Raw genomic sequence first — 26,104 nt, forward strand, 5'->3', positions numbered from 1 at the left:
AGAGACACACTTTTTTCTTTTAGAAATGGAAGGTGGTACAGTATTGTGCTAGTATAGATTGTTCAGATACTGCTAACAGGTGATTAACTTTGTGTTTTGGGAGATGGGTGCATATTGCATGTCTTACAAACAGCGGTTTTATTAATGGACTCAACACATTACCCTATATGACCCCATGTGTTTTTAAGCCTCTTTCTCACGGGTGGCGGCAATGTGTGTCCGATCAAAATATCATGCCATTGTTTTGTTCATGATGACAGTGTCTTTATTGATAGCATCTGTTAGCATTTCTGGGAAGCTAAGAAATTACCACACAGCATCATTGAGAAAAATGTGCTGATGCAGTGAAGTGGTCACATTCAAAGCCATTCATTTCCTGCCACCATCAGTATCATCACATGGGTGCAGGTCATGCTTTCATGCTTGTTATTAGCAGTGTTGGGAAGGTTACTTTTAAAATGTATTCCACTACAGATTACAGAATACATGACCCAAAATGTATTTTGTAACATATTCCGTTACGTTACTCAATGAGAGTAACGTATTCTGAATACTTGGATTACTTAATATATTATCATGCTTTTTTACAACTACATGAATGTACTATTGCTGTGTGATTTATTACTATTACTGAAGGTTACTCGCCATAATACCAACTAGATTTTTAAATCTTAATATAAAATGAGTAACAGTAGGTGGACATTAGGTAAGGCTGCACTTTTTGCAGTCATCTCGTATAGAAAATTATTCGGCGCGTATATAAAACAGGTCCACGGCTCCGAACCGTAGTAAAGTGACCTCTGGCTAATGCGTCGGTTCTGTGTCGGGCTCGTAGCCGAAAACTAGCTTTACTTTGTTGTCTGGGTCAACTTTGCTAGTGAGAGACAGAGAGAGGCGTTGAAAGGCTGCTCCAGCGAAACTTATTGTTTCGGGGGAAAACACGAACACAGCGTACAGTCGAGTCTTAATAGGTTACTTAAAACTGGGCTCGTCAGGCACTCTTCTTGGCTGCAGTGGTTATTATTATATTTACATGCTTCCAGCTCCCGTTTCTGCTCGTTGACAGCTCGTACTTTTCCACTTTTTCTCCCTCCCTCGCGCTCACAGACACATAACGGTTATGGCAGTCCATTCTCCCTACAGCACGGACTACACTGCCCATGAGGCTACATTCTTTAGGGCTATGCCTGTAACACTCTGCCTATAGCCTTCATATTAAATAATTTTTAAAAATATTTCTTTACGTCATTATGAGAGGCGAGATTGAGACACAGGCATTTGAGCCTCTTAATGCGTGTTTTGTTTGGGTTTCCACCGGCGTGGAATTACCAAAAATAGAGATGGCATAGCCTAACATATGAAACAGGAGAAGACCGCCGTGTAATCCCTTTATTTCAGCAAAGTAACTGTATTCTGAATGCCACCTTTTTAAACGGTAACTGTAACGGAATACAGTTACTCATATTTTGTATTTTAAGTACGTAACGGCGGTACATGTGTTCCGTTACTACCCAACACTGGTTATTAGTGTCATTGTACGGAAACACAGTGCCTCACCACCAGCTGCCCCAAAAATGTGACCACTAATGGTACAATTGCACGGTGCAATTCTCAATTTTAAACTTTCAATTTTAAGTGTACTGATTGTGAAGAGGAAGATATACGTCTGTATAAAAATTATACTTGTGGTTTTTTCCCCAGGTATTTTTTGAATACCCTAGATCGCTATAAGTCCTTCTTTGGCATGTTACCAGAGCTTCTATGCGAAGTGGCGAATGATGAGTCCACTTGCTGGAGCAGAGATGGAGTGGTGAAAAGGTAAGAGAAATGTGTTGCGTTAGAGATAAGAGCTTTCTTTTTTGCAAAACGACATTGCAGTATTGCATGGATGCAGGCTTGTTGGTGTTATTTCAAACAGAGATGTAATACCTTGCCTGAGATTTGACAGAAAGTGACCTCTGTGTTTAAGTTTGTGCGCTTGTGTGGAATAATGTTATGAGTCAGCGTGGCTGGCTCACGCTAATCACTGTGGAAATAAGTAAGTCATTAAATCAGTCTCTGCACTGAATAAATGCAGGCAGCACAAATGGTTGGAAGGCGCTCCTTTCCTTTGTGCTGGAGTCATTTTATGAGTTGTTAACTATGCCTTTCTCTCTTTCCAATAGTTTAAGAGATATTTATTTTTTGCTGATTTATAGGTGTGGCCCTAAAACCCTTTTCCTGTTCATGGTTAAGTACTGTGTGTGGTTATGCATTACTCCATCAGCATAAGAAGAACAGACAAATGATACAGATAACAGAGCCAATGCGAGTCTGTAAATGATTCCCCCTGCTGGATCTGATTCTTAAAAGCTGTGAAAGCTTGGTCCACAATTATGACAAGATTATGTGCTGCTTCTACTGTGGTGGCCTTAAACTGGCCCCCCTTGGCATTTCAACTTAGTGCTCTGTTATGGGAGTATTAGCTTTGACAGTGAAAAACAGAGGACCAAATGATGGCTTCCCCCATGAGTGCTTATCAGATCTTTTGGCCCAGATTGAGGTATGCATTATTTTCTAGTACATGGAACATGGACACGAGTACATGGAATAACATCTTGTGCAGGAATAGATGACTCACATTCTAAGAAGAACCTTTTTATTATCCTCGTTGGATAGCAGTATTTTGATAAAACTCTTCATTGAAGTTAGCTGTACTTTCAAATCTTATTTGTTTTTATTTGGATCTCTTCTTCTCTTCTCTTCTCTTCTCTTCTCTTCTCTTCCCTTCTCTTCTCTTCTCTTCTCTTCTCTTCTCTTCTCTTCTCTTCTCTTCTCTTCTCTTCTCTAAGAAGCCAAAGTGTGTGCCACATGCTTGTGATCAGATATACACGAGAAAGCAAAAACTGTGCACGCCATCCATAATTCAACTCCTATACAGGGAGTGCAGAATTATTAGGCAAATGAGCATTTTGTCCACATCTTCCTCTTCATGCATGTTGTCTTACTCCAAGCTGTAGGCTCAAAAGCCTACTACCAATTAAGCATATTAGGTGATGTGCATCTCTGTAATGAGAAGGGGTGTGGTCTAATGAAATCAACACCCTATATCAGGTGTGCATAATTATTAGGCAACTTCCTTTCCTTTGGCAAAATGGGTCAAAAGAAGGACTTGACAGGCTCAGAAAAGTCAAAAATAGTGAGATATCTTGCAGAGGGATGCAGCAGTCTCAAAATTGCAAAGCTTCTGAAGCGTGATCATCAACCAATCAAGTGTTTCATTCAAATTAGTCAACAGAGTCGCTAGAAGCGTGTGGAAAAACCAAGGCGCAAAATAACTGCCCATGAACTGAGAAAAGTCAAGCGTGCAGCTGCCAAGATGCCACTTGCCACCAGTTTGGCCATATTTCAGAGCTGCAACATCACTGGAGTGCCCAAAAGCACAAGGTGTGCAATACTCAGAGACATGGCCAAGGTAAGAAAGGCTGAAAGACGACCACCACTGAACAAGACACACAAGCTGAAACGTCAAGACTGGGCCAAGAAATATCTCAAGACTGGTTTTTCTAAGGTTTTATGGACTGATGAAATGAGAGTGAGTCTTGATGGGCCAGATGGATGGGCCCGTGGCTGGATTGGTAAAGGGCAGAGAGCTCCAGTCCGACTCAGACGCCAGCAAGGTGGAGGTGGAGTACTGGTTTGGGCTGGTATCATCAAAGATGAGCTTGTGGGGCCTTTTCGGGTTGAGGATGGAGTCAAGCTCAACTCCCAGTCCTACTGCCAGTTTCTGGAAGACACCTTCTTCAAGCAGTGGTACAGGAAGAAGTCTGCATCCTTCCATCACATGCGTCCACATACTCCACAGCGTGGCTGGCAAGAAAGGGTATAAAAGAAGAAAAACTAATGACATGGCCTCCTTGTTCACCTGATCTGAACCCCATTGAGAACCTGTGGTCCATCATCAAATGTGAGATTTACAAGGAGGGAAAACAGTACACCTCTCTGAACAGTGTCTGGGAGGCTGTGGTTGCTGCTGCACGCAATGTTGATGGTGAACAGATCAAAACACTGACAGAATCCATGGATGGCAGGCTTTAGAGTGTCCTTGCAAAGAAAGGTGGCTATATTGGTCGCTGATTTGTTTTTGTTTTGTTTTTGAATGTCAGAAATGTATATTTGTGGATGTGGAGATGTTATATTGGTTTCACTGGTAAAAACAAATAATTGAAATGGGTATATATTTGTTTTTTGTTAAGTTGCCTAATAATTATGCACAGTAATAGTCACCTGCACACACAGATATCCCCCTAAAATAGCTCAAACTAAAAACAAACTAAAAATTACTTCCAAAAACATTCAGCTTTGATATTAATGAGTTTTTTGGGTTCATTGAGAACATGGTTGTTGTTCAATAATAAAATTATTCCTCAAAAATACAACTTGCCTAATAATTCTGCACTCCCTATACAAGAGAGTCTAACTAATGTGGTTGTGATCCTTGTTTGTATTTACTGACAGTGTGTGCGTGTCATTTTACTACTACTACTATGAAGACTATAGATTTTTCAGCAACGGTAATGGGTTATAATAGTTTGTTGTCACACACTCCCTGGTGGGTGCCAGGTCTTTCCTTATGGTGTCAAGTGTTCTTGGTTTGAATAAGAAAACAGTACCCTACTGAGACATTTGGCACAACTCATAAACTGTTCAGCTTGGCCAGTGGCTATTCAGCTAGCCTCTTTCACTGTATCTGACGCAGTTGGCATGTATTACAGTGAAAGGAGGGCAGGACAGGGCATGAAAAGGGTTGCCATTTTGGTGCCGTGGTGCCCCCTGTGCCTTGGAGTGCCCCTGATGAGGGAAGCATGGTGTAGTGATCATGGCGAGGGAAGCCTTGGCAGCATAAAGATCCATTGTGAAGTCAGTGGAGAGGGGCACAGCCCTGCTGTGGGGACCCCCAAAGCCCGGAGGGTGAACAAAGACCCTCCTATGAAGCTGCATGGGAAAGGCTTGGACATCACTGCCATTACTTACTGCCACTACTGACCATGCCTGGGAAAGTTGTATGAAAATGGCAATGAAGTAGAGAGAAATGAAGACAGTGAGAAACAAAGAAGAGAAACGATTTGTTTTAAAAATACAAGAAGGTGAAAAAAAAGTATTATCCTTTATGGACATGTGCTGTTGTGTTTGTCCACATGATAGTCTTCTTTCCTGTATGGTGGACACAAAGCCACTCGGGGCTCAGCGGGTTTTCCCAGTGGACAGGACACAGATGCAGACACTCTCACATATCAGTCCACATGGGATCCATATGCTAGTCAACTGCAGGGGAGTCATTCATTCAGACACAATCATAATGTGCTCAGGCAACGAGACACACATCTAAATGTGGAAACTCACACACACATACAGACACACTTCCAAGCTATAATACTTCAAAGTACATCAAAGGCATTTGGGATTGAAATTCCCTTCCTCTCTTTATTCAGCAACTGATAACAGAGTGGCAAGCGGGGGGCAAGCAGTTGTACTTAACAACTAAAAATGTGTTTTGGCAAATGTTCAAAATCTCAGAATATTTACACCGACACAGGTGCGAATACTTTGCTTCAACTTTTCCGGAAAAATAAGCTCAATCAAAATGATCACAGTTTTCTTTTTTTATTTACTATTTTTTTAGGTTAGCCACTCACTCGATAGCTATGGTGGTGTTATTACAAAGTGAAATAACTCACTTTAATTACATAATTACAGGTATGCTTAGAGATACTGTGTGCATGTTTTCACACGATGCTTTATTAATTTTCTTCACTTATCTAATTGTAGTTGGGGGGTTTACTATATTTGACACATAAACTGGATATATTTCAAAACATAAGGGAATCATTTGCTCTGTGAGTATGCTTCTACAAATATTTTAAGAAGTTAACCTGACACAAATCTTAGCCACCTAGTGTTGAACTCTTCCAAGCGATTTTTGGTCTGTCTGTTATTTATTATGGCAACCCCTGCCGAACAGCGTGGCTTCTTTAATCTGAAGGAGGCTGAAAGGCACACATGTCTGAAAAAAACAGCTCCAGCTGGTAATTAGACTGTTTCAGAAAAGAGATGGAGATACTTGCATACAATACTTCTGTGAGAAAAACAAACTGTTTCATACTAGCTGTCCCTTCATGGATCCTAGCGTCCTCATGTTAAGGAGGATGCTACCATGCTACACATGTTACCATGGCATCTAAACATGCTAAACATGTTAGCATGACAGCAATGCTAACATGATCCCTTATCCAACTTAGGGTTGCAGGTGTGCTGAAGCCTATTCCAGTTGTCATACGGTAAGAAGTGGGGTACTTCCTGGAAAGTTCCCAGTCTATCACAAGTCTAACACAGAGAAACAATAATTCAGACTCAGCTGCTCCCTTTAGGGGTCGCTACAGCAAATCATCTGTCTCACAATTCAAGGATAAGAGTTCGCATCTATAGTTAGCTAACCTAACAGGCATGTCTTTGGACTTTAGAGAGAACCCACGGAGGTACAGCAAAAACATACAAATACCACACAGAAAAAACCCCAGTCGCCAGCGGGTACAAACCTTAAACTCTCTTCCTGTGAGGCAACAGTGCTAACCATCACACGACCACGTTCCCTGCAGTCAGAAATCATTGTGTTTATTGCATAGCCCACTCTCTCTGCATTGGCCTTTATGAGGAGCAATAATCATTGCAACAGTAACAGTAAATCCCACAAACCCCCATTGGTTTTTTTTTTAAATGCAATATTCATGTATACCTAACTTATTCATATTTATACTATAAGTGCATCCTCATTGCTATGGAATTCTGCAGAGAGAGGTGTAGGTGCTTTTTAGTGTATTATTCTAATTATTATAAAAGATTTTTAAGAATAGATAATTCTATCACCTATATTATATGACCCAATACAAACGATTCCACTGTATTGGGAGTAACTCAAGAGATGGTCCACGTACAATACAGCAGTGTGAGTCTTTCTGAATGCCTTGCATTTTTATAAGGTTATGACAATCCATTTGTTTATCATTTTGACATCTGGAATCCATTCTGTTATTGCAGAGAGTAACAGAGAGAGCGCTGCGCTGGGCAAAACGTTCACCCCTCATGCTCTCACTCGTTTTTCTTCACGCCTTCTGGTCCCATCCAGTTATAGCCTTCTCTGTGTCTGTCTCTCGGGTTAGGAGAGTTCAGTTCCAAAAAATGCGAGCGAATTGGATAATGAAAGAGGGAACTATAAATTAATGACCATATGCAGAGGGAAGACATTCCCCGCTTTGTGTGCAGTCTGTGTGCTTCACATATGTGCCTCAAGACCTGTGTTTTGGTGACAAGCAGGACGATAGAAGTTCGTTGTATTTAAAATGTAAAGTTGCAATAATATGATAAAGCAGACATGGTGGAATTGTGAGAGTCATGATTTGTTTGCAGAGAAAAAGTGGAGCATTTTGGAAATTGCCTACATATGTTTACATTTTCTGCCTCTACACCTACCCTTTAACCCTTTGCCATTGTGTGCAACAGCTTCCCTTTTTACTACCTCAATTCGCCTATTCTACTTCCTAAGCTCTTATTCAGCAGCCCCTTCCTTTCCCATAACCCTGGTCTACTTCCTGGGACCTTAGTATGACCCACGCTGCATTGCTTTGACTCTTTTCTCTTTGGGCCTGCGTCTTTGTGGTGTGGGTGTGTATATGTGTGCACACTCGAGAGAAAGAGAAAACAACAGTGATCATATTTCAGTATTTGTGAGGTATTTATACTCTCTGAAGAAATGCTTGGATTCTGAGTTTGGATTCATGGATTTTCTAAAAATGGGGACAAGTTTAGATGTCAGCAGATGTAATTCTGTTGGCATATACAGCTATTTGCCAATGTGGTTCCTGCATGAAAAGTGTTTATGAGTTTCAGTCTCTTCAAGTTTTGGTTTTATGGTGTGCCTTGAGCACACTGTATATTTATAAAGTTTCTTTCCAACTTCTTTCAGTCTTATTCTGATTGTTTTTATAGAGGAGATGCAACTTCTCCCTTAGAGTCAGCCAGTGCACTCGGTTGAGCTAATATAATTAAATTTCCACAATAGATTGGCATGTTTTACTGGAGCAATTCCTACTGGGCGAGGTAGACACTGTGCACTCACTAACCTCAGTGCTTGCCCACTGGCAAGGCATCAAACTCATAGCAGAAGAGAAAGGATGAGAAGGAGAGGATATGTGTGGTGGGGAGAGGGTTAAGGAAGTATGAAAGAGAAAACAGTGGATGGAATGGCAGATGAACTCATGGATAGTTGAGGGGGAAAAGGAAGATATAGGTCAGTGGCAGCAGGAAGCAGCAGCTTAAGGAGAACCCTCTGTCTTTGTGGCTTAATTCACTCTATGAGCCTGTTTGAAGTTTGCACTGTTTCTCTGGTTGGCAGCCAATAGTGGTCAGTGTGTCACTGTCTTCTGTGTGTGTTTGAGAGTACTGTGCATTCAAGAAATTCTGTTTGACATTTAAGTGTAAAGAACTAGTGAAGAAAGGACAAAGAAAGCTTAAATCTCCATGATGTCAACACCGCTGCAATATGCAGTTAAATGGACCAAAGGGGATGCATTTGAAACAAAGTTTTATTGTACGGTATCGGAGTGTCTTGAACGACTTTACAGTTACTCAGTGAAGCTCTTATTTACATTCACTCACTTAGCATACACTCCATGATTATCATGTTACAGTGTCACAACTCTGTGCATATCTATTGTTAAAGAACTTATAATGAGAATTCACTTACTTTTTGCTTTAATATAATAAAATCCAAGGTCACAGCATGTGTCACAGTTATATTTATAGAGTTTTACCACACCAAACAGTTGTTTTGCCATTCAGTGCTACACATGTGCGACTGCGACATGTTGTTATGAAAGGGACATATTGCAGAGAAAACAAAGACAAAACTTTATCTCAAGTAATACAGTCCACAGTAAGAGACAGTTATATCAGAACTACACACTCATATTCTCATGTTCAATGTAAAGTTTGCACTAATCAGCGTTATAGAAAATCTACTCCAGGCAGACATATCATATCTATGTGGCCACATGATGATGGTGGCTATATGGATTTCACAATTTTTGTTGTCTGCTGACAGCACACATACAGTACTGTAGAAAAGTCTTGAGCCAACTTTCATTCTTTCCTCATATTTTGCTTCCAAGGAGCCAGGCGTTCTTGTAATTTTTTAACGTGATCTTGAGCAATAGTTCTTCGTTCTTTCTGAAGTGATTTTTCTTTCTTTTCTGTCTTTTTATTTTTTTTACCCGTGCATTTTCAGATGAATGCTTTTTTCTTCATTTATTAATCCACTTAACACTGACCTATAAATTATTCAAGCGTAAAAGAGACAAATAACTCAAGGAGTGCAATATTGTTGTGTCTGCACATAACAGGCAACTTAACGAAGAATCAATTTTAAATTCGAAATCATTTATCTGTATTTCAGGTTCGAGACCACACCTCATACAGTCCTCTTCCAGTTCTCTGTCTATATATGACCCCCCTGCACACATCATTCATATTTCTCTGGTTAAATCAGCAATAAATGCCAAAGACAACGCATTGTGACAGGCATGAAATAGTAATTTTACACCAAGAAGGTGAGGAGCTAGAGTATCTGAAAGTTGTGTCTTTAAGAAATAGGCTAAAAATCCAACAAAGACCTATAGTTATGGGTGCACATAAGTGGTCCGCAGGTGTGCATTCATTGTCAAAATAAAAGACGCGCACAAGATAAGAAGTTGCAACGCACATTTGTGTACATATAAAAGGCACTGTTTTTGTCCACTAGAGTGGGATTTTCACGGCATATTCTGCACCACATCTCTGTGCGTTCATCATTTGTTTGAAGCCAGCTCACCTCCCGCAGCCACTTTTCCGAGAATACACTTCTTTTGCGGTTCGGACTCCTTCTGACATTTCTTTGGAGGTGGAGGAACACCAAAGCAATTGCTTAAAGGAGCTTGCTTCTTCGACATCTTTAAGAGTTCTAAACAAATGTCTGTCCTCCTCCAGAAAATCGTATGTACGCAAACGCGCATTGCAACTTCTTATCTGTGGCGCGTCTTTTATTTTGACAGGAAATGCGCACCTGCGGACCACTCACTCGTTAGAATTGGTCTCAGTGGAAGGGTAGTTGACAAAATGCCATTCATAAAGCAGGAAAAATAAGGAGAAAAGGATCTGAGCTGAAATTCACTGGCAACAGTGAATTGGAGTGATGAATCAAAGTGACCAATTTTTGGTTTAAATTGTTGTCAATATGGACAGAAGAGGTCAGAAGAGATGTACAACAATGAGTGTCTACAACTTTATGTAAAACAAGGTGGAGGTTCTGTCATGATTTGGGGATACTTTACACAGAAAAGTACTGTCAGATTTTGATCCACCATCAGTACTATCTGGAAAGCATCAGAGTGGCAGCAACTACATTTTTCACCATACAGATGATCTCAAAGGCACCACTAATGAAGTAAAGGCATGCATGGTTAGAGTGGAACTCTATCAGTCATGGATTAACCTCTCTAGAGCCAGGACCTCAACTTTATTGAAGCAGTGTGATATCTATAAAGATAGAGGTCAGAACAAAAGGCAGCCAACATCCTTCAAGTAGCCTGGAGAACAACTCCTGAAGGCTACTTCAAGAAATATCAAGGAAGCTTACTAATAAAGTTCTGGCTGTGTAGAAGAATACAAGTGGTCATACCAAATACTGACTTTCAAGCTCATTTGCAATAACAAGCTCTGTTATCGTCTTGTATTGTATATTTTATTTTATATTTGCACGTTTCAATAAATCACTGCAGCTATTTGAAGACATGAGGGGTAGCTTAAGTACTGTAATACATCCAACACACAACTGCATCACACAGTGTGATCAAATTTGACTTTCAGAGCTAAGCACCTCTGTCATAACTATTTATAGAAACACTTTTATCATTTTTCCCAACAGATTCATCAGACCTTGCACATAAAATACAGACCTGACCTAGGCAAGACATTGATATATATGTACACATATATCTTCCTGCTGTATGAGGTAATGTTTACCTGTAGGCCTAAATTTAGGGCATACAGTGAGTATTGGCAACATTCCCTGTAGAGTTTTTGTGTAAATGTGAGTACAAGTTTCAGTTTCCAGTGAGTGTTTTTTATAATCAAAGTGAGAATGTGAGCAAGATGTCTGCTTTGAGTCTAGTTACAAGTTTAAGAGTTATGCCAAGCTTTTACTGAAACCCACTGTAAAGGTATATGAATTTAAAATGAAAAAGAATGACCGGCACGGGAGGAGAGAAGGAAAGCTAACAAAACCAGCTCTGTACAAACAACAAAAGTACAGTCCACTACTGTGGAGGCTGTTGTGTGTGCCTGTGATCTGTGTTCAGTGTGTGTATGTGGTAACCTGAAACCACAGGGAAAACGTTCCTAGAATTCCTGGTGGGTTTGGTGTCATGGCTCGCTCACTGGAACCCCCTGAGTGGTGCTGGGAATGTGGCCTCGCCACGGAAGAGCAACAGAATAAAGGGAAAGTCCCGCCCTATTTTCATACATTCATATACACTTGCTGCCATGTAAATGCATGCACGCACACACACCAATTAAGGAATATATACATGAAATAAAGGTAAAGGAGAACACTTCTGAAAACAAATTCATGAACTATATATTCAAAATATATTTGACTAGTTTCTATGTCTTGACCTAATCAAACCAAACTAGTTCTTGTCCCAACGAGAGATATGGTGAGAGAAAAAAATATGCAGGGTGCTGAAGAAGCTGAATTGTGATTAAAAGAGGTGAAGAAACAGAACTGTATGCTAAAAACAGGTGAAAAAGCTGAAATTGTGCTGAAAATAGGAGAAAAAGAACAGAAAGAACAGAAGAGGCTGAAATTTTTTAGGCTACTCATCTCACTGAGCCAAACTGGATCTCAAGTAACTGGAAAAAAAGGTGAAAAAGCTGAAAATTCTGTTGAAAAGATGTGTACTTTTTGAATTTTTTTCTGAAAAGAGATGAAGAAACAAAAAAATTGGGCTGAAAAGAGGTGAAGAAAAAGAAATTTGTGCAGAATAGAGTTGAAGAGGCTGAAATTTGTGCTGAAAAGAGGTGAAAATGCTGAATGGTCAGCAAAAAAGAGATAAGGAACCTGAAATTTGTGCTGAAAAGAGCAGAAGAGGCTGAAAATTGTGCTGAAACGAGGTGAATCAGCAGAATGTTTTGCTGAAAAGAGGTTAAGAAGCGGAACTTTGTGCTGAAAACAGGTGAATTAGCAGAATTTATTCGAAAAAAAGAGGTAAAGAAGCTGAAATTTGTGCTGAAATTAGCTGAAGAATCTGGAATTTGTGCTGAAAAGAGGTGAAAACACTGAAAATTTTGCTGAAAAGTGTTGAAGAAGCTGACATTTGCATTGAAAAGAGTTGAAAAGATTTAACTTTTAACTGAAAAAAATGTTGCTATAAGCGGGACTCGAACCCCGCCCTCCTGCTCTGAGAACGGCTGCTCATCTCACTGAGCTAAAACATGAATCAGCCCAGCAGGCAAAACTGATAATGTGGTTCCATTCAGCAAAATGGGCCAAAAAATGGCATGAAAAGCTTAATATCTCAAAAAGTATAAAAGTTATGAGCACCAAAAGATACAGCAGGAATTAGCAGAAGGAGCAGAACAGTTTAAAGTTTGAATGGTGAAAATCGGCTGAAAACTGAGGGAGTAGTTAACCAGCAAAGGTCTGAGCAACTAGAATAATAAGGTAGAAGAATAAAGAGAAACAGGAACTCACAATTATGATTTTGGATTCAAGTGATAAATGAAAATTGGATCTGGTTCATAATATAACTGCCAGATTTGATCAGTGATATAAGGTGTTGACTTGGCTGCTTCACAAATGGCCCCCTGCTGAGGAGAATCAACAGCACTCAGTTTAACAGAGCTCCAGTTAGCTAATTTCTTTTCTTCTGTTAGCCAGAAACAAAAGATTAACACAATCAACCCTTTGGCCATAACTGTTAAATAATAATAGTAGCTTGTAATTCAGGTACTAGGTCAAACGGCATACAATCATAGACTTACAATGTATTTAAGCAAGCGAACCTCAATACAACACTTAATTGATGGGTGTGCTGTGCCTAGGTGAGCTAACAGAGTGCAGTAGGCATCAGATAAGAGTCCAGTAGCTGACTGTATGTGGGGGAGGGACATACAGAGCTCATTTATTAATCCCAGTAACATGTGAAATTATGTGGTTTGACCAATTTCCCTAATGATATGATAACAAAAATTTAAAAAGATAAAAGATAAAAATTAGCATTTTTAGCTCACAGTTGGCCTGCAGTTGTTGGGACTGTTGCCACACATCAGGAGTTTTGGGTTAAACCTGCTGGCTGGGGCATTCTGTGTGTCCTCGCTGTGCTTCTATTGGTTCTCTCTAGGTACTCAGGCTTCGTATCACAGTGTGAGAACATGCTTGTTAGGTTAACTGGTGTTTCCAAATCAGCAGTAGGTATGGATGTGAGTGTGATTTGTTGTCTGTCTTTCCGTGTTAGCCCTGCGATAGACTGTTGACCTGTCCAGGGTGTGCCCTGCCTCTTGCCCAGTAACAGCTCATATATCCTCCAGCTCCCCGTGGCGTTCAGCTTCATCAGCGGTGATGGTGCAGTCGTGGTTCCCTTTAGGTTTTAAAGTGGGGCTAATTTCAGGTTAGGATCTGGCTCAAGGACATGAGTAAAGGTACTATCACACACTGCAACAAGGAGAGAGACAGCACAAGTTTGTAAGAGTAGAAAAAGTAGCTTACTTCACCAAAGACACAAATAACTTAGCATAGAGAGAGCGGAACAAAACAGAACACATGCAGACAAGCCTGGTTGAGAGGAATCTCCCCTGAGAGTGCCAGAGTCAGACTGCAGAAGGATTGAAGTTTCAAAGGCCAATGCAGTGCAGTGCCTCTAGTCACTTCCTGTAAGCTGGAGCACAGCACATAGAACCTTAAAGCCTGAGTGCCTTAGGATTTTCACAGTGCTACTTACTTACTTCATGAAGATTAGAAATGTGCTTTGGCCCAGATAATTAAGTGATTTGCAACACATGCAGCAGTGCTTTTAAAATATCTCCTGTAATGAACTATAAGTCAGAATACAATAACATCTATTTGCATATCTGTGTAAAATCAAGATTTTGACATTACTAAAGTCCCAAAAGACCACCAGCTTGACGAATGATAATGAAATCACAGACACCTAAGAAGATTAATTCCTTATTAAAGCTATTCACATATGCCTGCTCATGACAAACATGATAGCTATGGCTGGGAATTCTGCCAAGAAAGCCATTTTGTCAATGTGTTTGTCAGTGCTACCATCTGCGTGACTTCATTTGGATAACACCTCCCTGAACTTTGCCCTTCTTCTTTTTGCCTGCAGTACAGTCACTCTGTTTTACTTCTTGACTTTTACAAGAGTTTGCACAACATTGTGATATATATATGTTATTCTGGTGTCAGTAAGCTGCACTTAGAGCTGACTCCTTCTATTGGTCAATCGCTATTGATATATGAGTGCTTGTGGGTTATCTATCTGTATATTGATTGCATATAGACACAGTGAATGTACTTTGTGGCCGTCTGTGCATGCTCTGAGTGGGTGTGCATAGGTTCATGACAGACGATGGGTTTGACTCCCATGTGCCCTTTGCGGCAGCAGAGAATCTGAACCACGACCTCCTCCGTCAGCACTCCCACAAATCCCCTCTACTTTGTACGTGGGTATGTCTGCATATGAAGATGTGTTTTTTTTTAATGCCTTGAACATTACCACTTAATGCCCTTTACATATACAGGGAATATGGAGGCCTACAGTACAGTATGTGACATTATCCATTCCTCTTTTTTTTGTCCCTGTGTCTTATATATTTTGGTCACTGAACCTTTATGTGAACACAAAGCCAGCTTTTACATACATATGAAAAATATAAAATGTGGATTGTGCAGATTCAGCTTACGAGTGGTGGACCCCATGACTGGGTTTTAGTTTACCCTGGAGCTGTCAACCTTAAGCATTAGATCACGCCATTCTGACCCGGATTAGACAGACAGACAGACAAACAGGTGGTCGAACCACCCCAGAGAATCATGGTCCACTCCACCCGTCTGTCCTCTGTGGCATAGTTTACCCTCCTGGCTCTGCTCCTGCCTGCCCTTGTCTGCCTTCCAAACACCAACTGCCCCACTAGCTTCCCCCCAGACCTTTGGCCTCAGTTATCCATGCTCTCCTCGGCATGTAGGCATGTGACTGGAAGGAGGGGTTACATTCATCAAATTAGGTCTGGCAACAGTTTCTTTTTTCACACATTCACTCTTCTTTCTTTCTTTCTTTCTTTCTTTCTTTCTTTCTTTCTTTCTTTCTTTCTTTCTTTCTTTCTTTCTTTCTGTATTATATTATGTGCATTTACGCCTGAGTTGGATCCTACTCATGTTTTCAGTTTTCTGTCACTTCCTCTTTTGTTCATCCTTCATCCCATTGTTGCTAATGCACATACATTATTATTCTTGAACTGTGACCAGTGACTTATCTACGCGACCATGTGAAATGTGTATTGGGCAATGCTACCACCTACTGGTAGAATAGAATAGAATAGAATAGCTCTTTATTGTCATTGTTACAAAAACAATGGCAGTTTGGCGTTGAGGGGGGGGGGGGGTGCTGTTGCAACTATAATAAATAGTGTTATAATAACTACAGTTTAAAGAGGTAGGAATGTTGGTTGCATTAAAGTATACATAGAAATATGGATTATAAATAAGATGTAATGGCCATGAGTGTTGGCAGTGCAGTTATCCTCCAATCAGGGTGTCTGCCAATGTCTGCCAGCCTGTGGGTAAAGACTTCTGTTGAGTCTGTTTGTCTTCGTCCTGATGGACCTGTACCATTTACCAGAGGGAAGTGGGGAAAAAAGTGAGTGTCCAGGGTGCGAGGGGTCTTTGATGATGATGTTGGCTTTCTGCTGAAGTCTGCCTTTATAAATGTCTCTGAGGGGGCTTAGTGAGGTGCCAATTGCCCACTCTGCTGCCCTCACCACCCGCTGCAATTTCCTCTTGTCCTCCGCGGTGCAGCAGTTAAACCAGAGTGTGCAGCAGTAAGTCAGAAGACTCTCGATGGTGGAGCGGTAGAAGTTTACTACAGTCTCTGGGGTAACTGGGCCTGATGTAGTTTCCTGAGAAAGTACAGCATTAGTTGTGCTTTCCCTACCTGGTGGACAATGTTTGTATTAGGCATTTGTACTATAAGTCACTTGGCTTATACTTCTTGTAATAGGTTCTATTGATTCAGAACTTCTATATCCTTCATTAAACTTTAAGATCTTAGTGATTACGGTACTGTGAAAAAGTCTTGAACCACCTTCTTAATATTTTGTTTCCAAGGAGCCAGACTTTCCTGTAATTTCTTTAAAATGGTCTTGGGCAGAGGTTCTCTAGTCTCTAGTCTCTAGATTTGTCAGCATTGGCTCCTTTTTTACTAATTTTTTGTCCAGTCCTGACCAATTGTTTGTTTTGTTCGATAAACCACTTAACAGTGACATGTGAGTCATTCAAACACACACACAAAAATCTCAACTGATGAACCAGTGTTATGTCAACACATAACAGGCAACTTAGCCAAGAAACATTTTAGGCTGCATCATTGTTACAAGCAACCTGTCACAAAAACACATAAATTATGTCCATAAAAAAACAAAATAGGGAAACTCGAGGACAAAAGAATAAGTGACAAGCCTAAAAAAATCTGCATTAGATGACCAGTATCTGAAGGTTATGTCTTTATGAGATGGGGAAGAAAAGACCTGGGAGATGCATCCTGCCCATCAGTTGATTGACCTACTGTCTGCCAAACCTTCATTAGTGGTGTCAGTGCCAAGAAACCATTTGTAAAGAAGGAAAACAGGGAGAAAAGGCATGAATATGCCAAATCACACAAGAAATCGACTAAAAATCTGTGACAACAGGTCTGATGGAGTGATGAATCCAAATGTAAAACCTAAATCATCATCAGTCTGTACAGAGGAGGTTAGGAGAGAGGTATGACCGTTAGTGTCTATAGCTGGCTGTAAAACACAGCACTGCCACGATTTGGGGCTGTGGTCTTGGGGATCTTAATTTTAATTGTGAAAAAAATGCTAAAATTTGATACACCATGGAATACATCCTGGAAAACATCCGATTGGCAACAGGTTCATTTTTAAGCATGAAAATGTTGCCGAGCACACTGCAGTGAAAACATGCCTGGATAGCCAAACACACAATGGAGCATCAGTCATGGATTGGCCTCCCCAGAGCCACGACCTCAACGCTACTGAAGCATCTTGACATAGAACAGAACAAACGGCAGTCAAAAACCAACGAAGAGCTTTGGGTGTTCTTCATGAAGCCTGGAGAACTATTCCTTAAGGCTCCTTAAAGAAATGACAAGAAAGCTAGCCCAAGAAAATTCAAACTGTGTTGAAGAATAAAGGTGGTCATACCAAATATTGACTTTCAATACTCTGTTTTTGTCTTATAAACCACTGCACCTGTTTCCCATCTTCCTAACAAAATTCAAAGCAATGACTGTGATTCAGGACTTTTACACAGTATTGTGATTCTATTGCTTTTCTATTGCTTTTTATTTGTAGTTTGTAAGAAATACAAAGAAAAGTGTATGTGACTTTTCAAATGTGCAAAAAATAGTTTTCTCTGTCAGGAAGTGATGCTTGCCTGCTTGTGATTTTCGTGTGTGGGCATCCTGGACATGACATTCGTGTTCCTCCAATCTAATGGGGCTGCATAATGTTTTCCCAGAAGTCTGTGTGGTCTATTGAGTCAGCCTACAGTATGTCTGTTGGTACATCGAGGCAGGCGACACACTGAGGTGGAGAACAGTTACACCCAGTGACAGACACACTCAGGCCTGGGAATGTCCTCAAAGCAAACCACGGGCCAATTATAGCTGTAATCTATATAATTGCCACCAGAGGCTATTAAAGCTTTAAACTCCATAGCTGCACTGTATGTTTCCATTTGTCTGTCTCTAAAACTAGAGACAGACTTTGACAAATGGCCACCATTTATTTTGTAATTTGTTTAACTTTCATGTAACCAAGAAATGACATAAATTTGTAGTTATTGAATGAGAACATAGTGGCCCTTCCACTTAGAGGAAAATAAAAACGTCAATTTAAATTTCGTTGCTTTAATGTTAATTATTTGGTTTAGTACAAGTGGAAAATAAATAATAACAAAATCGCATTTTGCAGGTTTCTTTTTTTTTTGTCATAGAAATTGTATTTTTTTTTTTAAACAATTGAACTTAATGAGAATTTATTGTATGATTTCTTAAAAAGGAGCTTTTGCATATTTTCCTGGAAACATGGTCTCTATAAACAGCTTTAAAAATTATGAATCATAAACTGTTCTGCAAACACAGGCTTTAATAAGCTTATTTGACTTGTGAATTGCATTTAAAAGATTAAATATCGTTTGTTTAAAATTTGTTTGACAGAGACCTGAAAGTCTCTGCTCCACAGCTGGTTCCAGTTATACAAGCACAGAGAAAGAAGTTAGAATTTTTTTTTATTATTATTATTATAATGTCCGTCTGTAAGGCTCATGAATGACAGACTGGAATATAAGCTTCAAAGGAAATTATGCTGATATACGTCAATGGAATAACAGTATCAGTTCTGTCATACCCTCAGCTTATTCTTAAAGCTCAGAATATTGATGCTTCATTGGATGCTGGATGCTTTCAGTACATAATAGTGGCCACATGGGTGCAGTGTGAAAGCATATTCTACCAGACAATCTGCTAAGTCTGAAGATATTACACATGCAGTCCAGCTTCATAAATATACACCATGTATTTTCCCCCCAAATGACAAAGTAGATTAATCACTCATGGGTATATCAGGGTTTGGAGGAGGAAACAAGTTTACAGAGTACATGTTAGATCTGTTTCCTTCACTTATTGAGCAAGAGTGCTTATATTACACTGTGCTACAAGCTGTGATTTGCTAATGTCAGGAATTGCTTACACGGCCATCGGGATGACAGAGATAGAGCGTATGTGGGGGAATATGAGAAAGAAACCAAGACCAAGAGCAGTCAGTTGCTTGGAGTAGGTCAATTACACCAAATTAATTCAGCTCTTTGCAGTTACTGCGATTGTTAGATAAATCGATACATGTTCATTAGCCTGGAGTAGCACTGAAATGAAATATGCTTGGCTGGTTGGAGGATAGTAATGGGCCGATGATGAGCCAAACGAGATAGTGTCTCACCTAGCCCGAAGTAGGAAATAGAAATAAATGGGTAGAATAACCCTAATGACATCAAACACCTCCAAGCTACAAGATAATCACAGTATGTGATTACCAGTACGTATATGCACATTCTAAGTGATTCACAATAGCTTGCCATATCTCATTTCCCCATCTTTCTTTCTACCCTAAAACTGAATTCTATTCCTCTTGCTTAGTGTCTTCAGCTCCTTGACTATCCTCGGGATTAGCCTAAAGCTAGATGTTATAGAGGAGTGGTTTCAAACTTTCTGGACCCAAAGTTCAATTTTTGGCTTCCTTCATCTAGACAGTGGAGCAAAGGGAGCTGCCTTTTCAGATGCAGCACTCTTTTGAAGTAGCTCTTCTTTCTGAAAATATATTTTGGTTATCAAGTATCTCTTTAGCTTGTTTGACAACATATTAGCATTAGCCAACTTGATCCCAAACTGCAATTCCTACCAGTAATCTCAATGTTGGATTAGTTGGGATTTCTTCCAGGTAAAAAAATGTTTTTTAGTTTTTTTAAAATAAAAAGAAAAAATCCATTTTGGACCATCTCGGCTATCTCAATGCTAAGAAGCATCCCAGCCTGCCTATATCATAAGATCATGGTCTGCTGTGAGTAGGGTCGACTTTTATCTTTATCCACCCAACAGTCTTATTAGACATGTCCACTCAATAATTGACTACAGAAAATATGGAGACAAGACCTGGTGTTCTGGTCACCACAAAAAGCGAGAAAGCAAATCTGACCCAAGTGATTGGGTGTGAAAGCTTCTAAGAGAAGTATTCAGAGAGTGTTGGCAGCAATTAAGCAAACTGAAAATAGGACTCAGAATAAATACTGATGGGATGCTTAATGTGAGTCAAGAAAGGCCATTTACAGGTGTTCAATAGCATTAAAAAAAGATACAAAAAAAACAGTACGAAGAGGAGCATTCGCATGTGCAGTAACACCTTTCATTGCACAGCAGAGGACAGGCTTTTAGTGCACGATTGCCACGAGTAATTTGAGCCATAGGACCTCCAGCCATGTAGCTGTGACAGTGCAGCCACTCAATAAGCTAACTCGGTCTTGGTAAAATCACCCTGGGACCTCTTAAGAAGTGGTAAAGCAGTTGAGCCCTACGTAGTGGTGTGTAATTCCAACCTAACCCACAGCCCTAAACAGCCATAATTCATTGGCTTAAAGTGCCACAAAGACATGCCACCAGTTCAGCACAGGTGATGTGCCTCCGGTAAACTCCGAAACTTTAAAGAAGGAGAAGGAGAAAAATCTTTCATCTTGGCTGGAATGACCGTGAATGTGTAATGATACCATCCTTTATTTGACCACTGCTGTGTATTTGGTATAGGTCTGCATATTTGGAAACATGTTGGCCCATGTTACTTTGGATTGATCACTTACAAAGCACACTTGGTGCAATTTTCAATGGAATCACTCTCTTCTTAAGAAATAGGAACTTTTTATAAATACAAAGAGCATATGACACTGACATTCTGGGACAAGGGATATTCGGTAAAAGCATGTACCCCTTAACAAACCTTTTAACCCTTCTCAGCTGTAGAGTCTTTCACATTCTGGTGCATTCTGTGATCCAGACATGGTCCAGACAAGTCCATGAAAGTGACAAAGGAGGCTACAGTACAACAATAGCTGGCATACATACACACTGTGTGATATTAAATGCATAATGCTAGAGGTTTCTTACTATAGCATAACAGATAAACACAAGTGTGGTCCAGGATGTTATTGCTGTTCAGGCCATATTTTTAGTGAGATGAGCAATTCAGATGTAGTGGGCAACATGTGATGAATAGATGTAAATACCTTGTTAGACTGCCACCCCCAGTTTTACAAAAACAGTCAACAGGATGCTGACTTGAAGCCAATCTGTTCAGATGTCGTCAGATTAATGGAAGATAGCACATGTTCGAAAGAGGCATTAGTAAAAGAACGTCTTCTGACAGAAAACAGCCAAATAGGTTTGCTTCGGGTATAATGGTTAATGGCAGAAGGTGATGTGGCTGTTCGATCATATGCAGATGATTCATCTTAACCAGTACCTTTCTCCACACTTGATCAGCTTCAGCTTCAGAAGAACAACTGCCTTGACTCATGTGACCGAATGAATCAAAGGCTTGAATTAGACTAGGGTGGTTAAACTGGAATCCTCTAACCTTTTGTCTTTCCTGATGCATACTTGTTGAATCAAGATTGTGATGAAGACTATTTTCACAGTAGTCCAACAAACAAAAAACGGTCAATTTAAGGTGTCGAATATGCAACAAAGCAGCACAAGTATGGGTAGCTGTTTTTTCTGAACTCAATGCTTTTGTCCCACTGAGCTCAACTCACTTTGTTTTCTGCAGCATCATTTATAACAGAATAGAGTGGTATAAGTGTGCTGTATTATTACCCAGCTCTGTGCAAAAAGAGCTGGATTTAAAAATATTTAAATAAATCTTATAAGTATGATAAGCTAAAGTTAGAGAGCCAAGGCTGAGATGGTTTGGACATGTGCGGTGGAGAGGCAGTGGATATATTTGACAAAAGATGTTGAAAATGGAGCTGCCAGGCAGGAGGAAAAAGAGAAAAACCTCAGAGAAGATTCGCGGATGTAGTGAAGGAGAACTTACAGAGGGCTGGTGTAAGAGAAGAGGATGATAGGTATAGGGTGAGATGGAGACAGATGATCTGCTGTGGTGACCCCTCGAAGGAAGCAGTCGAATATCGCGCAGGAGGCATTGGAATATATTCATATGAGTAACAGAGTAGAACTTAACTGAGCTCAGGTTCACATAGCATGTCTGAGGGAGGAGGAGAATCCCAGTACAAGACCCATCCTATTGTCTGTCTTTATTGGGTATTACAGGCAACTAAGGTACAATTGTCATGTTTCAGGATTTTAGTCATATTTCTAATCGAACTGGGGATAACTTTTTCACAGGTTTGTGTATCATTAGGGAAAACTGGAATTTTTTTGTTTTTAAATACCCAACTGATAGTTGGAACAAGGAGGAGGTTGGAGGAGACTGATAAAAAGTAACAGAAGCAAAACAAAAACATCCAAGGCCGCTTGCCCAGGTGTTTCTGAGAACTCCAAGTGACTGGAGCTGCTGATGACATGTTCATGTTGTCACCAGCTGGCTTACAAATGACAGCGACAAGAAAAAGCAAGATTCTGCAGTGTCTGTATTTGCCGGGAGGGAAATGAACAGAAAGAAAAAAAAAAGATGACTTCAACAAAAGTCTTGTTGTAGACTTGGAGAGATCATTTAAAAACAAAGAATAATAGGTGGGGGTGCATGGTGGATAAGAGTAATCAAGCATTGAATAGAAACCACACTGTTTAAGCTTGTCTGCCCTGCAAACGACCTCTCCTGATTTGCGTGCTGTTTCCCCTTGTGCATTTTCTGATGTCTAGTGCAGTTGTCCTTAGAGTACAGCTGACTACACTAACTACTATGAAGAGATTGGACAAGATATCAACCAAAGAATTTATCAGTGCTTAGTTTTTTAAATGCTTGACGTTTAAAGCATTTATGTTTAGCGTGCGGTTATCTTTGGGAATAACTGTTGGGTTTCAGGGACTGTGGCAAGCCCGAGACTGCCATTTGTATAGGCTCAAATTGCCTTACACGCCATAGATTTTTAGAGCATTTGTATGTGTTTGCTCATGTCTATGTTTATTGCCTATGGATGACCTTATGTGGGTTGGCGAGTAAATGTTTGTCAAGTGGCTCCTGACAAGTTGCCTGTTCATGGGCTTGAGGCTGTTTGCCATACAGTAAATGGCTACTAAGTTCACAGCATGTGAGAACAGTCTGGCCTTTCAGAACAAAACCTCCTGTTCAGAGTATTTCAATATGCCCAAGCCTTGCATGTAAAGTTCACTGGCTACAAGCATCTGCTCAGCGCCCCCTCCCCACACACACACTTGTTTGAAAGGGCATAAGAGAAAGGTCTAGATTTCTTTTTCAGCGGTATGGGTCTAATGTTATGTGAACAGCATATACTGTGCAGACTGATTAAAAACATGTAAAATAAATTAACATCAGACAAGAACTCGTGTTTTTAGTGTATATCTGTAGATAATTCTCCTTCCTTTATATTTTGCTTGGAAAATGGGACCAACTGGTTATGGCTGATGGCCACACCTCTCCGAAACTGCTTCTGCCAGAGGTTTCTTCCTGTTAACAGGGAGTTTCTCTCTCCCACTGATGCCAAAGTGCTTGCTCATAGGGGGTCATATGATTGTTGGGGTTTTCTATTTTTTCTCTGTATTATTGTAGGGTCTTTACATTACAGTATAAAGCACCTCGGGGGAACTGTTTTAATTTGGTACATATATATATATATTAGAGGTGCAACGATACACAAAATTCACAGTTCGGTTCGGTTCGATACTTTGGTGTCACGGTTCGATATTTTTTCGATACAAAAAAATGTTCATGCTTTTTTAATTTGTCATTTATTAAAATTGTAAATATATATTTTAACTCAAAAGTACCGTTTTTAAATTTAATGTTGCTGAAACACCAAAGTAATAAAAAAAATAAATCAATCTGATCGAGAAATCACTCATCTTTGGAAAAGAGTTTATTACAGAGAAATGGCCCTTTCCAAAATAAAAGCTATACTATACGCTTCTTCTGGGCTATATTGTCAGCAGCATATTAAACTTATCAGGTCCCCATAAGGAGAATCATGTGCTAACGGTTGTATAAATGACTCGGGTAAAGTTTGTACCATGCGTGCTTGTTGTTTTTGTCTGCTTTCACTTGTCTTTGCACTAGGATGATGTCGGTGTAAATGTGCAGTCATATTTATTGTGTTCCCACTAGTGCTGTCAGCGTTAATCTTGTTGAAATGACGTTAACGCCACAACACGGCAAATCTCCGTTAACGAGCTACCGCGGATCGCCCCGTGCGTGGGGCTGGACGGCGTCAACACGTTAACGAGCTAACTGCGCTAACGCACTAGTTCCCACCAATGTAATTGAGCATTGCGTGGCACATCCGACATACTGTTTTACTTTTGTCCATGATGCGCTTACCTTCAGGGTCAAACTTCACATGAAGACCAAAATAGTTCCAAAGGCCAGATCTGAATAAGGGTGGGGGAGGTTCAATTTGCCATGTTGCAACAAGCTTAGCTTCAGTCTTGCTAGTGGATCTGCGCTCAGCAGTGCAGCCTAGGCGGAGTAGTCGAACGCAGATCCACTGAGCTCTCAACACAGACAGCATCGTCAGAAGAAAAGTTGATAAAATAAATGTAAAATTTATATATATATATATATATATATATATATATATATATATATATATATATATATATATGATTGATTTGAATTGAATTGAATTGAATTGGAATAGGTGCAGTAATTTATTGAACCATGTGCAAACATACACAGAAATGCAATATATAAACAGCAGATGTTGCCCGTTGAATCCAAATCTGATGATACTTCTCTGCATTCATAATTCCATCAATTTTGAGAAGATTGTTTGCCACTTATTTCAGTCCAGTTCTTGTGTAATTTGGCATACCTCAGCTTTTCTTCCTGTTTCCCTTCCTTAAAAATGACAGGCTTCTAGACAGCCACCCTTCCCTTGAGACCATTGCAGCTGAAGGACCAGGTGTATCTCTCAGATCCTGTGTCAGATCTTTGTGAAAGTAAGTATCTGAAAGTGTCTTGACTTTCAGATACTCTTCAGCTGCTGTACATGGGTTTTTAAGACATTTTTCCTCCATTTGTCCAGTTTCCTCAGATTTTTCACTGCACCCCATGCTCAGATATCCAAATTTCTGCCTAATGTATTTGAGAATCACCTTCTTTGACATTTTTCATAGATTAATATGTTATTGTTAAGTGACTCGTTTGGTCAGGTACCAGGATTGAACTAAACATGAGGGGGAAAAGAAGCGAGTCTCCAAAGAAAAACTTTTAAATACCTTGGACATTAACTATTTTTTCAATCTGTGATTTAGGAAATTTAAATATATATGGCAATAGTTTTATTTAAACAAAAAAAATTATTAAGATTGGATTGTTGACATTTTTTGAATGTTAAGTAGCAAAAATTGCATGATTGTCTTAAAAAAATAACAAACATAAATCATCAAACAGGAGAACTTTAAAAAAACAGCTGATATAACCCACTGTGTACTAATCACAGGACTTCCCCATGAGTAACTCAACACATGTTCAATTCCCACAACAGCTGGGGGGTGGGGAAAAGCTTTATTAATCATGCAGAACCGACAATTTGCCGGTTATCTTGATAGCAGTGCCATCATCCCAAGTGCAGTACCCTCTTCAGCTGAAATGGTGCCACCCACAGCCACAAAAATACACACTCTCAGTCATAGTAAACAGCCTCCTCTCCTCTCAGTTATTAATCACTGACATTATTCCCCTCCTCGCCTTGCTCTAATTCAGTCTGATGTTTGTTTCACAGAAATGATTATAGCTAGGGAAATTAACATGCACTAATGTGAGCACTAAAGGGCTTAGTTATATGTCCAGTCTATTTAGTATAGACCAATTAATGAAATAATCACAAACTAGTCACTAATGCTCTGTATTTTTTTAACATTATGTTTTGTAGAAGTAAGTTCACGGTGGATTGTTCTGGAAGGAATTCAGCGTGAAAGCATGGAAATAGAACATTAATAATGCACACAAACAGTATTATTAAGCAGCCCTTTATTTTTTTAATGCAGTCCATGTATGCTAAAATGTTTCTATC

General features: G+C 39.8%; 1 protein-coding gene across 2 annotated transcripts in view; it reads left to right on the forward strand.

The window, feature by feature from the left end:
- gpc5c (glypican 5c) overlaps window positions 1-26,104 on the forward strand; it is a 105,885-nt gene that overhangs the window by 40,599 nt on the left and 39,182 nt on the right. For both annotated transcript variants that reach the window (XM_004542617.2, XM_004542616.2), the window contains one exon: window positions 1,702-1,818. In XM_004542617.2, the coding sequence (XP_004542674.2) occupies window positions 1,702-1,818 (117 nt within the window). The remainder of the gene's footprint in view (window positions 1-1,701; window positions 1,819-26,104) is intronic.

This window comes from Maylandia zebra, linkage group LG18 (assembly GCF_041146795.1).
Source record: "Maylandia zebra isolate NMK-2024a linkage group LG18, Mzebra_GT3a, whole genome shotgun sequence".
Classification (NCBI taxonomy): domain Eukaryota; kingdom Metazoa; phylum Chordata; class Actinopteri; order Cichliformes; family Cichlidae; genus Maylandia; species Maylandia zebra.